Source organism: Thrips palmi, unplaced genomic scaffold, assembly GCF_012932325.1.
Source record: "Thrips palmi isolate BJ-2018 unplaced genomic scaffold, TpBJ-2018v1 HiC_scaffold_10, whole genome shotgun sequence".
In the NCBI taxonomy this organism is placed as follows: domain Eukaryota; kingdom Metazoa; phylum Arthropoda; class Insecta; order Thysanoptera; family Thripidae; genus Thrips; species Thrips palmi.
The window spans coordinates 3,658,892-3,674,581 of NW_023144621.1; the positions used below are offsets into that span (position 1 = coordinate 3,658,892).

Below are 15,690 nucleotides of genomic sequence, written 5' to 3' on the forward strand. Positions count from 1 at the left end.
CTTATGACTGCCAGACCTTTGTAGAATAAAAATCATTGGAAAACAGTAGATTCTTTACACTGCTGGAGACAAAACAAGAATAATAAGCTTCATAAAATATCACATGCACATGTGGTGCAAGTAAACGTTGTTAACTTAATAGGTTTCTATACAATTTTAAGATCACATAATTGATAGATAGTTTAATGTACGACTGACTATACACATACAAGCTCTTAAAAAATTTATCTATACAAAAACATCACAAAACTTGATGTACAAGCAATTTGTAGCACCTCATTACATATCTTTTCAGCAATAGTATTGTTGCTAACTAAGAGCAACCAAATGGGTTTTTCTCCTTGTCATAATCATCTGGTTCATCAAACGGATTAGTTGTTTTTCCTGCTTCTTCTTTGAGATCACTCGCAAAGGGATTATTGCTGTCGCTATCATCGTCTTCATCAAATGGATTTGCTGGGGCAGCAGTCTTTTTCACTTGACTTTGGGATGACTTTGCAGGGGAGGAAATCATTTTTGTCTCAGGACTCTTGCCTCTCAGTCCGCCACTGGCCCCAGCTGTCTCAAAAGATTTCGGAATGCTCACATTTGGGTTGGCTTTGGTATCCTGCACACCTAAAGCCATGGCAGCAAAATCTGCCTGGATTCGAGATGGACCTAAACATGAACATATGGGTGTCTCATGACATTCTGCATTAAATTTTGACGTAAAACCCTTCATTTTTTAAAACTTACTCAAATGTGCAGCTCGTGGAGCTGATGAAGACAACATTGACTGAGATGGCCTCCCAGAGGAAACAGCACCTATAGATGAGCACAAGAAAATAAAGTCAAATGATGGATTGAGTTGAAAGTAAGGTGTGCAAAACCGACAACAGTGTACCAGTAAAAGAGGAAGGCTGCTCTGCTAGTCTCAGACGAGCTTCAGCTCCAGCTCCATAAGTGGATGGAATAATTGCGTCCCCTTGAGCTGATCCTGTGAGGTTTCATAATAGTATATAATAGCAACTTGTAGATCTACTGAAAAAACATTTTCTCTCATAAAACATACTTAATGGCGCTTGGATGGGTGCATCTGTTACAACAGTCAACTTGTTGAAAACTCCTCTGCCAAAATAATCAGCCACAAGAGAAAAGCCATCCTCTGCTTTATCTAACTGGTCATGGAAAGTATCATGAAGATCTCGATTTTGCTCCTGTCAAAAGAAAAAAGAATATTGCAAAGCTGGTAAGCTTATGGTTCAGTTATAATTGTAAACAACTTTGCTGCATACTTACACGAGCTTTGATGAGATCACGAATTTTTTTGTTATTAGGAAGACATGATGGACACTCTCTCTCATTCTCAGAAAAACTCTGAAAACAACTACAAGCCAAAAAAATCAATGTAAGGGATGAAAAACAACCCAACAGTGGGATGTTCATGGGTTGTGTAGAAACTTACTGCTGGTGATACGAGTGGAGGCATAGAAAATGAATTGATGGTAGTTCCAGTGGTTGATTGCATGCACTGCATCTTGAAACTTGAAAAATGACAGATCTGCAAAGGGATTTAATAATCCATTAGTTTTAATTCAAACATTTATAAAAGATAAGAAAAAAGAGTAACTATTAATACTTTGTCTGAATATTATGTATTTGTTGTCGAATGCGTTCACTTTCGTCTCGGTACTTCTGAACCAGTTCCCGTTCTCGTTTTGCAAGCTTATCTTCTGCTGCCAAAACGTTCAAAAGATAGCTTCGCACATTAGCCAGGGTTACTTCAGATGAGGTACACAGAGCATCCAGAACAAGCAAAGGAGGCAGTGATTTTTGTGTTTCTAATCAAAAGAAAGAAAAAATAGCAGGATCATAACATAAGTGTGTGTGCATAAGATAAAAATGCAATTTCTCTAAAAGGATGATGGAACATCAATTGACCTATGACTTTAAGTATTTCTTCTAATAATTGAGGTGGAGTATGGGAATCTCGAGAACAATACCAGAGAGCCTGAACCCATAAGTTTGGATCCTGTTGACCAAATCTTTGACATGTAGTCAACACCTCCTTGTAATCACGCTGCATCATGTGATATTGCAGTATTTGTTGATATCTGTTAACGTTTAAGAGAAGGGTCCAACTTAGTTAGCTTAATGTGTTTCATGAGCATAACACAAGTAGCCTACATACAGATGGCTCTCTTCCAGTAGATGAAGAACACCAGGTTTGAAGTTGTTCGCTTGGCAGAGAATTAATACTTGATCTTTGTCATAGCGAGCATCATCATTTTTTAAGAGACGCATAACATTTTGCTCATATTTCAAACGGCGTGACGTTTCTACAGTTCCAGCAGCATTAAGGGTACCCCAAGCATTGAGATAATGCTCTAACAGAGTGTTGTATAATAAAGGATTCCAACCTTTATGTTCCTAATAAACAGATAAAAGCTCAATTACTTGTCTAGATCATGGACACTCAATCCTGAAATGAAATATTTAACATTTAATACCTGCAATAAGTATTCTAAAAACTCTTCTAAATGCTGAGGACATTCAGTAAACAGGTGGATGAAATCGGCTGGATTTGCACGGTCAACAAATGGGCTCGAAATTCCCTGAAGCATGTTCTATCAAGGGAATTGATAAAAGTGCACAGAACCATATAGTATTTGTTAAAAGCAGAAAGATAACAGCAAATTTCCTCTACTTACACTGTCAACAAGAGGTTTGTTGCTTGGCCTGTAGTCAGTACAAAGTCTCTTTAGCAATTGTGTGGCTTCTGCAGGGCAGCTCTGGAGAATTCTACATCCATACTTCTTCATATTCGTTTCAGCCTGAAATGTATTCCAATGTAAGGAAGGGTATAAAATGGAAAACAAACCCCAGCACATGTGAGACCTTACCTCACTAAATTCTAGCTTCCCAATGTAGTCAAGGGCTTGCTTGAAATCAGCTCTGTCTTCAATTTGAATTTTAAGATACCAATCGTGCATACCATGCTTTTGAGCAAGAAGAAGTGCATCTTCAGTTGACGCCTGACGGCAAACTTTGATTGCTATTTCCACATCAAAATCCACTTCTCGATCTTTGGTCTGTAAGAAAACAAAATGGGAGTAATTATTAAGAACAAACTGGTCGAGTAAGAGAAATTAAATGTCATAGTATCTCCTTACCATTATAAATTCTTTCAGTTTGTCAGTCTTGTCAAGTTTGGTGTAGCAATTGAGTAATAATGTAGTATGATCTTCAGTGGCATGGCCTTGTTTGTGCAATTCTTGTAGGTAAGTGGTCAGGTTCTCAATGTGTTGGGAGTCCAAAAACTGAGCAAAACAGAAAAATATTTCAACAACATACAACAATAATAATACAAATGCAGTACTTACTGAAAAAATAGATTCAAACATACCTTTCTTATGACATAAGACGGTTCTAGTCTTCCTATAGTTTTTATGTATTGTTCAATGGCTCCTGCATGATCTCCTTTGTTGGTGTAGAGATGATCACCATACTGCCGGAAAATATCTGTCAGGCCATCTGCGTCATATTGATGACTCTTGGCAATCCTACAAACAATTTTCATCATTGCTACCCTTAAAATCTTTTATAAAGTAATAATCTTACGTAAGCCGAAACCTTGCAGATTGAATTACAACAATATAAGTCCTACATTTGCAGGCCTACATTGTAAGTAGTTTGGCACAAAAGTAAGAACTTGACTTCAGAAAAAAAAGTCCTACCTTATAGCAACATCATACAAATTTTTCTTGAACAATAAAGTCAGCTTTGACTGCAAATCTTTCTCTTGGAGATGAAATAGACATGGTTGTAGTTGTCCACTAAGAACATAAAGCGACCCAGACTCAGACAGCACAGAAATTACTTCTGGGATAGGTGTTTGAAGCACAATGAACTTGTTTTGTATATCCAGCACAGTCACCATGTGGGTGTCCACACTGAAAGGGCTGACTAAAGAACTTCCTGGGGAATCCCTAAGACAAAATTAATACAATGAAGTGTTGTTAAGAACTTATCAGCAGTGTAATAATAAAACAACATGATAAATTTTAATTTTAAAAGTACTAACGGAGTAGTAGCAGAAACTGTGCTTGATCTTAAAACTGAATTACTTTCTTTAGTCACAATGACTAGATAATTACGGTACCACTCAAGCATAACTTTTTGTCCCTTGATTGCATAGCACGGCCCTCTTCCATCTGGTGTGTAGCAGTAAACAGCCTGAAAACCAAGACCATCACACATTTCAGAAAAGTGGTCAATATTCTCAAATTAAAAAAGAAAGAAAGAGATATTGAGGTAAACAAACTCACGTCTTCACGGCCTATCATAAATTGGCCATCATGAGTAGATTCTGTAGAGGTGGAACAGTACTTCTCACATCCCTCTTTATCCAAGTCAATCTGAAAACAAGATGTTCATATAGAAAATTTTGCACCCAGTCAATTAAAATCATGGAGTTTAAGACACTTTAATTACCTTCTCCTCCTTGTCTTTAAGCGTAACATTGTATGAAAAGATACTTGAGGTTGTGGCAACAAAAAGAAACGTTTGCTTTGCTGTAGATCTAAACGCCATTCCTGTTACTGGTTGCATGCCTCCATCCCGAAGGAGTTTTTGTTTAGATAAACGATCTCTTGCAATATCACCTACAGAAAATTTAAAGAATAAAATTTATGTTGAAACATGGGCAACAAGGCCATGACACATTCATGACCTAAACCCACACATCATACCTCGATACAGGAGAATTGAACCATCCGTGAACCCAACTGCCATAAGATTAAGATTTTCATGGACACTTAATACTGAAACTGGTGTAGGTCGAGTGTTGGGGATAGTTCGTGAAATCCTCACACACATAGGTAGATCTTGCTTATCTAACTTCTCCAAATTCCACACTTTAATAAGAGGGTTGACACCAGGCTCATCTTCCTGTTAAAATTTTATGAAATTATATTCTTGACTTTTATTTTCTGACACATACGTAGAACATATTGCCAAATTAAGCTTACTCCAATAGCTACGAGAAGGGGAGACTGCTCCATCATTTGCACAAGACTAACTTTCAAGGCAAATGCATTCAATGTTGTGATACCAAATGCTCTATTAACCAAATGAATATTTCCTTCCGAATCTGCAAAGACTAAACGTCCATTTCCACTGCTTGAAGCCACAACTTTCCTGTCCTGATGAAAAAACCAAAGCCTTTAATAAAAATCAAAAATTAGTAACAATCCAGGATAGAAGGGAAGTCACTTACAGCCAAACATTCTCTAACTTTTCCTGAATCAACGTTTCGGTTAAGCTCAAAGAAGTTGAACCTCCGCCACTGGAAAAAATTGAAGTTGAAGGCATAAAGTATTATGAAGTGACATTCGTCAAAGTTTTAAGAAAATTTGAAGGGTCAAGCAAAATACATCAAAATATCTCCCATACAAATGTGATAAATTTTGTCCGTACGCCAACAGAATAATTATTTTGAAATAATAAAATCCAGAAGAGAAGTAAAAGATTATGATGAGGGAAATGTGAAAATAAAACCGACAGGCCACTGTTCTAACCCAAAACGGACACTAGATAAGTTCCACAAAAAAAAAGAAAACAAGCGTTAATTGACATTTAACTAGGTTATGCCAGCAGACGTAAGGACAATAACCACTCCTTCCGAAGTTCAAATACGATTTTCACCTCTAAAAACGCCATCTTGTTTTCCGACAAGCAATTGCTCTTTTCCTTCAAATTTGAGTTGGGTTCAACAAGCTATCATTTTCAGCACTTGTCAATATTCGCCAATTTTATGCACAAATATGACAACCCGAATTTCACTGTATCGTATCCACCCCCTTCCTCCCCTTTTCCCCTCCCCGGTGTCACCCCCCTCCCCTCTCCTCTTCCTGCTCCTCCACCGTTTTACCAATTTACAAGCGTAAAAGTTTTCAAGATAAGTTTCCGATGGGATGAGGGCCAGTTTGCCAGAGGCACGAATATTTAAGTTTAAACATATTTTCGACAGATTTCACTGTGCTGAGGATCCAAATCTCCTTTAAAAGAAATCCATCGACTGTGGCGGGGGAGGGACATGTTGGCCATTCCTTCCGATTGTCTTTTGTCCATCTCAAGACGAACGTGCCGCAAAACTGGCGCCCTCTCTGGGTGGGACGAGCGGACAGGGAGGTGTGTAGTTCGCCAATCGCATAAAGGTACCACCGCTTGTACAGAATGACGAATGAAACGAAAGAGAAGTTAGTTGCATACGGAGTGGAGCGCAGAGCAGATCTGATGCAGCAGATAGAGATAACAAACTCAAGCCCAGTTTGAGGAATGCCACACTGATTCGGCTTTCGTTGGAGGCAGGAAGGCCTCCTTGCGACGAACACACTGTGATTGCCCCCACCCGCAGGACCCGCAGCCGAGCCATTCGGAAGAGCGGTTTGTCGTCCCGTCTCTGTCGCACCCTCATGCAGGGCCCCGCGAGTGCGACAGAGACGGAGCTACGAAACGACTACACTGGATGGCTCGGGGCGCAGCTCGCGCAGCTCGCGCAGCTGGTGGCGCGGTTTGGTGGCGTCCTGAGCTTGGCAAAACACAGAACGCAGTGCGCCCGCCGCGCGCCTAGAGCGCCGCACCTCCCGCACCGAGCCTTGGCCGAGTTGGCTGCCCTTCGCCGCTCGCTGCGACGCCGTGCGCCTCACCGGCCTTACCCCACCGGCACTTCCGGCACTTCCGGCACTACCGGCCCCTGGACTTCCCCGTGCGTCGGAAACGAGCCCTGGACCGCCCTGGTAAGTGCCGGCCGCGCTGGGAGGCGACGTCGCGCGGCCCCGCGGCCCCGCGGGTCGTTGTCGAGTCGTTCCCTCTGAGAGTCCTGCACGCGCGCCCTGTCATGCCGCAGAGTCAGCGCGCCGTCGTCGTCGTCCTCGCCGCCATCGAGAGCACCGCGTTGGCGCGCGCGGCCGGGACTGCCGGGACCCCGGCTCTGCCGGCTTTGCCCCCGACGGGGCCCCCGAAATGAAATGGGGCTGCGAGGACCTTGCCTGCTGCTGCTGCCACTCATCGGGGCGGGTATGGTGCATTGCTTGACCCGTTATGCAAATCCGGAGTCCGACCGCGGCGTGGGCGGCGGGGCACTCGCAGGACAGCGCGGCCCCTTGGCGCGGCAGCGCGGCCCGGTGCGGCGATGACGGCCATGCCCCGGGAAGTCGAGCACCTGCCGCGCGCCGCCCTGGAGGGCCGTAGGGAGCGTGTTCCATTACCCCGAGGGAACACCCAACCGCATTGCCAGTGTCTTGCTCTGTCCTTCCCTCCGCGGCGACGCGGCGACGCCTCTGCAAGCCTCGGTTGATCGCGTCTCCGGTGCACTGGCACACTGTCGGATTGGCCGGATGAATGGAGGCAGCAGACTGCCATGCCGCCACTCGCGTCGCGTAGCATCGCTGGGATCTTGGACGAGCGCCAAACAGCCGAGCCTCGGAAACGCTACCCCTCCCCTCTCACCCCGTTACCACGGTTCGCCTCTGGTCCGAGGGAAAGATGCCGGTCTCTGGTTGGGGGTGAGGTATAGTCAAAACGCCTCGCGTGGTGGGATGGCCGAATCGGGCCGAATGGCGCCCCAGCGTTACTCGTCGCAGCGATGGTTGGCCGTGTGCGCCCTGCCTCGCTGCAGTGGCAGCGGGTGCTGCCAGTCCCGCCGAGCTGAGCGTAATCGCCGTATCGGCCTGCACTCGCCGCCCAGGCAAGTGCAGAACGGGAAGTGGGCGGACTGGGCGAGGGGGTAACAGCAGCGCAGCAGCGCACATTGCCAAGTGTCAAGAGCAAGGGGTCCCCAACCGAGCCGGCGAGCGTACACTGACTTAAAGTCAAAACTGACTTTTTGTGTGACTTTTGTTGTTTTTTGACTTTTGTGACTTTTTTGAGTATCTTTTCTGACTTTTTGCGACTGTTTTGCCTTGGAACTATTATCACTTTCACACGTTCTAATGACTTTTTGACTTTTAAATGACTTTTTGACCTTTAAATGACTTTTTTGACTTAAAAAGTTACTTTTCCACCAGCGTCATTGAAATTTGGCATTTTAAAGGCTGTTTCGTGACTTTTGGATACTTTATACTGGTTTTTCTGTTTTGACTTTTGTGACTTTTTGACTTTTTTGACTTTTAGTGACTTTTTTAATGACTTTTTCACCCGTGTACACCGATTTTCGCCGGTTGGGGACCCCTTGGTCAAGAGCCCCTCGCTCGTAGTGCACGTCGGCTGGCCCGCCAAGCTCGTCGGCGAGCTGCTCGAGGCAGTTGCCTACCTCGCGGGCGCTCTGCAGAGCCTGCAGCAAACCCATTCCCCATTCTTGACGTTCTGATTGCTTATTGATCGGAGGTGCTCAGTCACGGCGCGAGCCCTTCCCGAATCGCCACAGACAGGAAGTGGTATGACTTCCAGACAGCACACTCACGTCGAGTTCGCTTCTCCGCACAGCCCTGTCCCAGGTCACGAGTTCCAGTTTGTCCAACACTAACGGCCAAGCCAACGGCCCCGCCAATGGCCCCGCCACCGCCACGGCGTCGTGGCGCATGGCCGACCAGCGGACGCTGGGGGTCTGTCTGCACATCTACCTGGAGCGGGACTTCCCCCAGATCGAGCGCATCGTCAACCCCGCGCCGGGGAGCAGGTCAGTCGGCCCTCTAGAGCCTCAAGGTCTAGCCTCAAGGGCCCCAAGTCTATAGCAACTGCAACTTGACGCGTTTTTTGTGCCGGCAGGTCCACCTCCGCGGTGAACGGGCGGTACAGCGCGGGGATCCTGGACGGCCCCACACTGGAGGCTGACTGCAAGTGAGTCCGACGCCAACAAGGCTCCCCCAAACAGGCGGTGACGCCATTATCTTGGTGGTTGTCCGCAGACACCTGTCCCGGCTGGTCCGCTGCTTCTCCAACTCGCTGGGCCGCATGCAGTACTACGAGAACTTCAGCGAGTTCCGGCGCCTAGTCGTCGCGCTGGACGCCGTGCTGCTCCAACTGTGCGGGGCGGTGGACCTGATGCGTCACCGATTCCTCCGTAAGCAGTTCCACTCGTCCGTTGGCCCGTTGGCGAGCCCGTTGGCCATTCCCGTTCCGCTGGGACCGTGTTCAGCTCAGCGGGCCGCCCATCCGAATCGCCCCCCTCAGATACTAATGCACCCGCCACCCGGCGGGTGGGCAATCCATTGCCACACCTCTAGCAAAGGAGTATTTCTTTATGGTGTATTACCTAGGACTTTCCGTTTGAAGCGATTTTATTTCTCCCTGTTTTGTTGTCTCCTTAAAGCCCTGTTGCAGAACCTGAACTGCATTGAGGAAGTGAGAGCCAAGAGATCAGGATGCCCTTACCGAGACCGCTTGCCACCAAACATTTGGCACCAGCTCATCCGCTTGGAGGCAGATTCCTCACTCTGTTGGTATGTTGTGCGAGTAGGCAAAGCAAGTAACCACCAAAAAACTTCCACATGTTAAATTAATCTTGTTCCAGGCCACTGACCAGGCAACTCAATTGTGTGCGAGATGAGGACTTAATCAGACGGTTCTGTGGAGAACCAGCACAACATTTGTTCACCAACATCTCTACCGTCTTCCTCAGGCATTGGTGCTTCAATGCTGGATCAAGATTGTCACAAACTCCCTTCATTTTGAAAGCGCTGGTAGTATTAATTGCGTTATTACCACTTTCTTCATTCTTTACCAATGCTTATTTCACATTATAGATTTTCTATATCATCTTTCATAAATAATAAAGAAAAATTAAATCTTAGATCCCGTAAGGAACTCCGATGGTCTTTAATCTGTGCTTCAACATGAAGAATATAAAAATAAACCATGCCGCACAATAATGTGAGACAGATAACAGGTAAAATATACACAAGGACTAGCAAATCAATCTTCGTTGATTTAGAAAACAGTTGACATACCACACCAGACCACTCTGTTGAATGATAGAGCACGCCTTTTTTTAATTTAATACAAATTACACACTAATTGAATTCAAAATCATGAAGTAATTACATCTATCCAAGACTCGAGTAAGATATCAAAACGAGTATCACGAAGAACAAAGCAAAGTAAAATCACTGATTTAGCCTGATTTTGATTTCATATTTGCTTGAAGGAAGTTCCCATTCCAACAACTCAGTGCTAGTTAATAATGTGATTTCTTCTTTTAAAATTGGTTATTCTTCAGGCATAGCAAGAGTTCAGTTTGATACAAAATCTCATAGTCTGTTTGCAAATTGGTTTGCACATCAGTTAAAAAAGAAAAAATACAAAAGTTATAGGAGAGTACTTAAGACTCAAAACTACATGAAATAGCCAGTCAATAAACCATTGCAGGGTGGCTTTAAGTTTACAAGCAGTAACTGCTTGTGAGTCAGACAGGAAAAAAAACAACTTAAAACTTAACAAGCTTATCTAAAAACCATTACATAGGACAATTTTTAACCATACTTAAGGACTATAAACAACAAATTCATTTACAATTCTGAACGCTTATGACAAGGACGTTCAAGAAAAATCTCAAGCAATGTGCAGAACTTAGCACTATCACAAAAGCCTCCACACATTAATAATAGGGCATGTTTCAAACGGGTGAGTAATGAAAAAAAGCAAGAAATTCACAATAAATGGGGGATTCATCACATCAACATTGCAAAAGTAATTGCAAGTTTTCTCTCCCAATCTTACAAGTGCTGAATATAATCCTCTGAGAGAAGTTCAAATACACATAAGCAACAAAATGGTTGAATATGCACTTTTGATGTATTGCAATCCAGTTTAAGTTGAAATTAAAAATATCCCAAGAAAGTAGGGAAGAGGGTCTATGGAATGTAATTGAACTGAATGGAATAACCATTCCACCAATAGTTATAGAGAAGAGGACATCCTTATCCATCACTCAAGACCAAGCATCCAATTGATTCCTTGCACTAAAAACATGATCAAAGGTTGCCAAGCTGCAAGCCAGCGAATCCAATCCAAGAAATGTCCATAGAGAATATGAGGTCGGTCCCAGCTGTCATACATTAAGGAAAAGGTGCTTTAGTAATAAAAGTAAAATAAAAGAGTTAGATAGCACAGATCACATTTCTGTCATAACAATATAACCTAGGTGCCAGCAAAGGTTGGAAAGGATACGGATTGCAGAACATCTTTTTGAGATCCACTTTCTCCTTGCAGTAAGGGCATGTCTGCTTTTTGCCAACTATACACCAACCTCTTATGCAAAACTCATGAAATCTGAAAAAAATTCTGTAAGGAAACACCACTGTATATTTTGGATATGGAACCAACAAAAAAAGAAAGAAAAAAGAAAACCTGAAAGTGACATCAAGATAAAATTGATCAGAATCTCAAATTCAATCAGTAAATAATGAACCAAAGGATACACATGCTGACATGACAATTTGAAAGTGTTTTCTATGACACCTTCCTCATTTTCAGATACCAGTAACTTATTGCCACAAACTGCACAGACCCCAGGTTCCAGATGACGAGTCGGGATACCTTCCTCAGTGTAGTACTGAAACATAACAGAGTAATTTTTTTATTGCAAAAATCGATTATTTAGCATAAGCAACGAAAAACTCTGCCTGAACATACCCCGACATGAGCTGCCATTTTGTCTGCACAAATCTCTGATAGGTCTCTGCCTAAGACACCATAGTACATACTATAGAAAACCAGTAAAATCGCACAATCCATCCATTTGTGTGGTTTAGAATCAAAAATCAAATTGACTCCTAGGAAAGTCATCATCATTATAACATATCCTACTAAACCCACTGCACAACTCAACTTGTAAATGAACAAAAACCATTTATAGACCAATCTGAAATGAAGAGAGAATGTGAGCATTAATTAACCACTAAATAAAGCCAAAGAAATATGCACAAATTGTAATAAACACCTTGGAGTAGTTTGTTGAATTGGCTTCTGCACAGCTTTTACCATTACCAACCCACTGATGCAAGAGAACAAGAGCCAAATGAAGATAAATCTCCAGTACTTGTTGTGCATACTAAGTCCCATAGGTAGCAGCCACATGGTCAAAAGAGTGACAAGCTGCAACAGATTAATTTGCGTTTTGAATACAAGCGTAAGAAACGATTACCCTATGTCAAAAATTGAATTTAATTACCAAGTATGACTTGTGATGTCGCCTTTTCCATTCAACCAATACTATTTGAGCTATTATTAGAACTACAATGAATATAAGGACCATTTCTGCATGCATAGAATCATGTCCTCTATGTTGCTCGTAAACTTTTGCATGTTCAATTCTGAAACAAATTTTCAACGAATTAAAAATAGTGCATAAGGTGAAAGATACGCTAGGCTGTAGTTAATATTTAATATTACCTCCATCTCTCTTCAGGTGTTAAAGCTTCCAGTTCTTCAGGCTGAAAATATACACATAAAATTCATTTTAGGCAGCTAAAAGTAACAACAATGAGGCAATGCCAATGATGTGAATAATAACACCAAAAAGTCAGTGTAAAATGTACAAATGAAAGTAATGTTTTGAAGAGTTGGGATTATAATCTGGGCATTTATGACGATTTTTAAAAAATAAAGTGGAGGACGGGGGGAAGATATCAGTTCAAACACATCATCAAATCTATATGTAAACTACCTTCTAAGACATCCACAACACCATTTTCTACAACGCTAGCAGAAGAAATATTACTATTTGAAATGAAAAAACACAAAATTCTTCAAACCTTGCTTAACACTTACAGTCATATTTAGCCCCTTTATATGATGTTCAAGTATTTTTCTTGACATTGTGACAGGTCTTGAGATTCCCAACCTACACAATCGGTCATCGGCCGCCGTCCCGTCGCCGTCGCCGTCTTCTGCTGCTACGTCATGACACGGGGAAGGTGTCAATGTCGCCAACACGACAGTACCAGAGAAATACTTTTGAATATGCGAAAATAACATCTGGGCCGTTGTTTAATATTCGAAAAAATGTTATTCTTACCTTTTTTTATCAATCATAAACCAAATGTTCTGTAAAATTACACAATGGACATGATTAAAATTAGATTTCAATCACGTAAAGTTGAAGCCCGATCTTAATGTTGACCTTCCGTTCCGTCGTCTCTCTAACCTACGAATTTGTGCCTCGGTGTTAAGTTGGATCAGAATCCAGAAAGTTATCGAGAAATGGAAACGTATGTAATTAAGATTCAAATCGCAGTCCTTTTTATGAAAAAATTAATTATCTGTGTTAGTTGTTTCTATTTTCAACATCAAAATTTCTTGTTGCAGTATCAACCCTAACTCCGCTATGCTCAGTAATTTTGAGGTAAACAACTGGACTCTCTACTTTCTAATGGAAAAACTTTGCGCTGATCTAAAACGTGGAGTGTCATTATTGTTTGTGTGCGCAGGTCCTGTCCCTCCTGCAGGAACTTAATGCAGAACAAAAGAAGAGACGCGTTGCTCGCTTCAGTCCTCTTGCCACCATTATATATGAGGTAGGATTTGCTGGGTTCTTTTGAATTGCAGGTTTTGAAATTTTGTTATTTTAATTGACTGTTTCTTAGGCTACTCGGTATCTTGAAGATACTCCTTGCAAGCACCAATCTGCAGACCAGGTGCGCAATTTTCTCACGGCTCTGAAGGAGTTCAAGCTTACGAAGGCTGAGAAACTGATGCTGCTGAACAATCCTCCAACCACAGCTTTAGAAGTCCAAGTGGTGAGATTCACGTCTCCTTATTCAACCTCAATTGCATTAATTGTTGCTGGTCTTTTAATCGTTTATTTGGTGAATTCAGATGGTTGAAGAGAGTGAGGAGAGATTTTCAGAAGATGAAGTAGAGAGGTTGCTGCAAATTGTCCAAGAAACTCTAACTACTCCCTCTAAAGATGAAGATGAAGCATCTGACAGTTAATTGCAATCAACTACAAACCATCATAGTGGTATTTAAGTATCTGTGATATTAGCATTAATGGGGATTAAATGTGCGAATCAGGCTTAGCGTTAAGGATATTCAAATCTTTTCTTAAAATAAATTGTATTTCATAAACTTCAGCATTTTGACATGATACCAAACCAGAATTACCTCATACCAATTTGTTGCCAGTTCTTACTAGATCTAACAGCAATCACCGTTTTAAATCTCCAAGATCTTCAATAAAGTCTTCATCAATCTAGATGACAAAATGAGAAGTGGGTTGTCAAAAAATAACACCAGTACGGGTAAGTAATTAGATGACCTACTTGAATGTGCAAAACTTACCTCAGGCCACTTCTCTGGAATAATGTCAAACAGTTCATCCTTGACATCTCCTTGAATCACAATTTCGTCATCACCCGTTACTGAAGAGCCACATGCAAATTTAGTGCCAAAAAATTTAGCTGCAACTTTTAAATCAATATCTTTGGGGGCAGACAGAAAAATAATATTAGCAATGTTTCACAAAACTTCAAAGAAAAATCCAGTAGAAAAATAAGCAGCACAGTCCCATACCAAAGGTACTGAGGCCTGTTACCACTGTAACAGATTTCTTTTTGCCCCGAGGAGCTCTTGATACTGTCACTTGCTTTGGAGAATCATCTTTTTTCTTTGCTTTCATCATTCCTTTTCCACCTCGCTTTTGTCTTTTTTTGTCATCATCATTGCCAGCTCCATCAGCACCATCATCTCCTTCACCTGAGAAAGAAACAGAGAGTCATTCAAGTGCAAACAATCATCTCAGCAGGTTGCCAAGCACACTTAGTCAGAGGATATTGCTTAACTGCGTACATAACGGAAAGCACAATCCCCAGTAGTGTCCTTACCTAATTTAACCATTTTTTCAAATTCTCTTGGAAGATTTTTCTCTAGCCATTGTTTACATTTATCATATTCAGGGTAATATTCGCAATACTGAAATAAAGCAGGCATTTTGAAAGTAAATTTAATAATTAACAGCAGAATCAATGAATGGCAGGTAGTAGCAAGAGAATATACCTCAATTGGCATAGTGCAGTTTCCACAGTACAGCACACTGATGGGATACTTGACACCTGGTTGGGGCCCAACAGCCAAACTGCTGCTCTCTCCTTCTGCTGCCATGTCTACTCAGGATTTGGGAATAAATCTACAACAAAACAGACGTACAAAGAAAATGAGAACAGAACAGACACATGCAGGAGCGTTTACCAATCCTTCTACTAATTTTAACGAGTTTTGACGGAGACGACATTGGATAATCAACAGCTGTGTGTTTTCTGTGGGAGTTCTACAAACTAATAACCGATATTTGGCAGCCGGCTGCATACATTACGCACACACAGGTTGCGTGTTTTTCGACAACCGCAATACAAGTGTCTCTTAGCGCACTGATGATAAATTCTTCAAGGTAATTACATCTTGAATGAACACAGAGCAAATGAAGTAAGTAAACACATGTTTTCTACCTTAAAGGAAAAAATTACTAATCACTAACCTCAAATTCCTTCAACAGCGAAAACGAAAGACGAATGATTTTTTTCTAGCATGGGGAGGAGGGGAGGGGAGAGGGGTGGGCGGAACGAGGAAGGGAAAGGGGAAAGTGAAGGGGGGCGCAGGACGCAGGTTAGGCATACAACAAGGTGAAGTTGGAAAACAATCGTTCAAATAATGGCTTGAAAAAAAAATGATTTTCGCTCAAAATCTGTTTTCCCGATATTTTTTGGAGTTAAA

General features: G+C 42.2%; 5 protein-coding genes across 9 annotated transcripts; 2 read left to right on the forward strand and 3 right to left on the reverse strand.

Annotated features, from left to right (window-relative positions):
• Positions 1-151: 151 nt before the first annotated feature.
• Positions 152-5,850, reverse strand: LOC117652017 (vacuolar protein sorting-associated protein 11 homolog). Its single transcript, XM_034396644.1, has 22 exons — positions 5,686-5,850; positions 5,258-5,326; positions 5,010-5,183; positions 4,731-4,929; positions 4,474-4,643; positions 4,308-4,397; positions 4,064-4,215; positions 3,717-3,968; positions 3,386-3,542; positions 3,153-3,299; positions 2,883-3,071; positions 2,691-2,813; positions 2,490-2,606; positions 2,171-2,409; positions 1,921-2,093; positions 1,619-1,820; positions 1,445-1,540; positions 1,279-1,366; positions 1,052-1,196; positions 884-976; positions 736-804; positions 152-657 (listed from the first exon to the last, which is right to left on the reverse strand). The coding sequence occupies exons 1-22, from the start codon at positions 5,698-5,700 to the stop codon at positions 314-316; spliced, it is 3,303 nt and encodes a 1,100-aa protein (XP_034252535.1). The 5' UTR covers positions 5,701-5,850; the 3' UTR covers positions 152-313.
• Positions 5,851-6,617: 767 nt separating this feature from the next.
• On the forward strand, positions 6,618-9,786 carry LOC117648107. Its single transcript, XM_034390331.1, has 7 exons — positions 6,618-6,779; positions 6,890-7,059; positions 8,467-8,659; positions 8,749-8,820; positions 8,889-9,043; positions 9,293-9,422; positions 9,494-9,786. The coding sequence occupies exons 2-7, from the start codon at positions 7,011-7,013 to the stop codon at positions 9,723-9,725; spliced, it is 831 nt and encodes a 276-aa protein (XP_034246222.1). The 5' UTR covers positions 6,618-6,779; positions 6,890-7,010; the 3' UTR covers positions 9,726-9,786.
• Positions 9,763-12,900, reverse strand: LOC117648100 (RING finger protein 121). Its single transcript, XM_034390320.1, has 8 exons — positions 12,751-12,900; positions 12,373-12,413; positions 12,152-12,293; positions 11,921-12,075; positions 11,614-11,842; positions 11,400-11,533; positions 11,149-11,250; positions 9,763-11,026 (listed from the first exon to the last, which is right to left on the reverse strand). The coding sequence occupies exons 1-8, from the start codon at positions 12,796-12,798 to the stop codon at positions 10,906-10,908; spliced, it is 972 nt and encodes a 323-aa protein (XP_034246211.1). The 5' UTR covers positions 12,799-12,900; the 3' UTR covers positions 9,763-10,905.
• Positions 12,901-13,050: 150 nt separating this feature from the next.
• Positions 13,051-14,049, forward strand: LOC117648140 (DNA-directed RNA polymerase III subunit RPC9). The gene is made up of 5 exons (XM_034390392.1): positions 13,051-13,190; positions 13,288-13,324; positions 13,410-13,496; positions 13,566-13,718; positions 13,798-14,049. The coding sequence occupies exons 1-5, from the start codon at positions 13,183-13,185 to the stop codon at positions 13,912-13,914; spliced, it is 402 nt and encodes a 133-aa protein (XP_034246283.1). The 5' UTR covers positions 13,051-13,182; the 3' UTR covers positions 13,915-14,049.
• LOC117648114 (density-regulated protein homolog) lies at positions 14,021-15,562 on the reverse strand. Of its 5 annotated transcripts, none has more exons than XM_034390346.1 (6): positions 15,455-15,562; positions 14,977-15,106; positions 14,805-14,892; positions 14,494-14,676; positions 14,263-14,402; positions 14,021-14,173 (listed from the first exon to the last, which is right to left on the reverse strand). In XM_034390346.1, exons 2-6 carry the CDS (start codon positions 15,079-15,081, stop codon positions 14,129-14,131), a joined length of 561 nt encoding a protein of 186 aa, XP_034246237.1. In that variant the 5' UTR covers positions 15,082-15,106; positions 15,455-15,562; the 3' UTR covers positions 14,021-14,128. The 5 variants fall into 5 exon arrangements, with proteins under 5 accessions (XP_034246237.1, XP_034246265.1, XP_034246247.1 ...); XM_034390374.1 differs by lacking the exon at positions 15,455-15,562 and adding an exon at positions 15,426-15,447 and having other exon boundaries at positions 14,129-14,173; XM_034390356.1 differs by lacking the exon at positions 15,455-15,562 and adding an exon at positions 15,297-15,438 and having other exon boundaries at positions 14,129-14,173.
• Between the last annotated feature and the right edge of the window lie 128 nt (positions 15,563-15,690).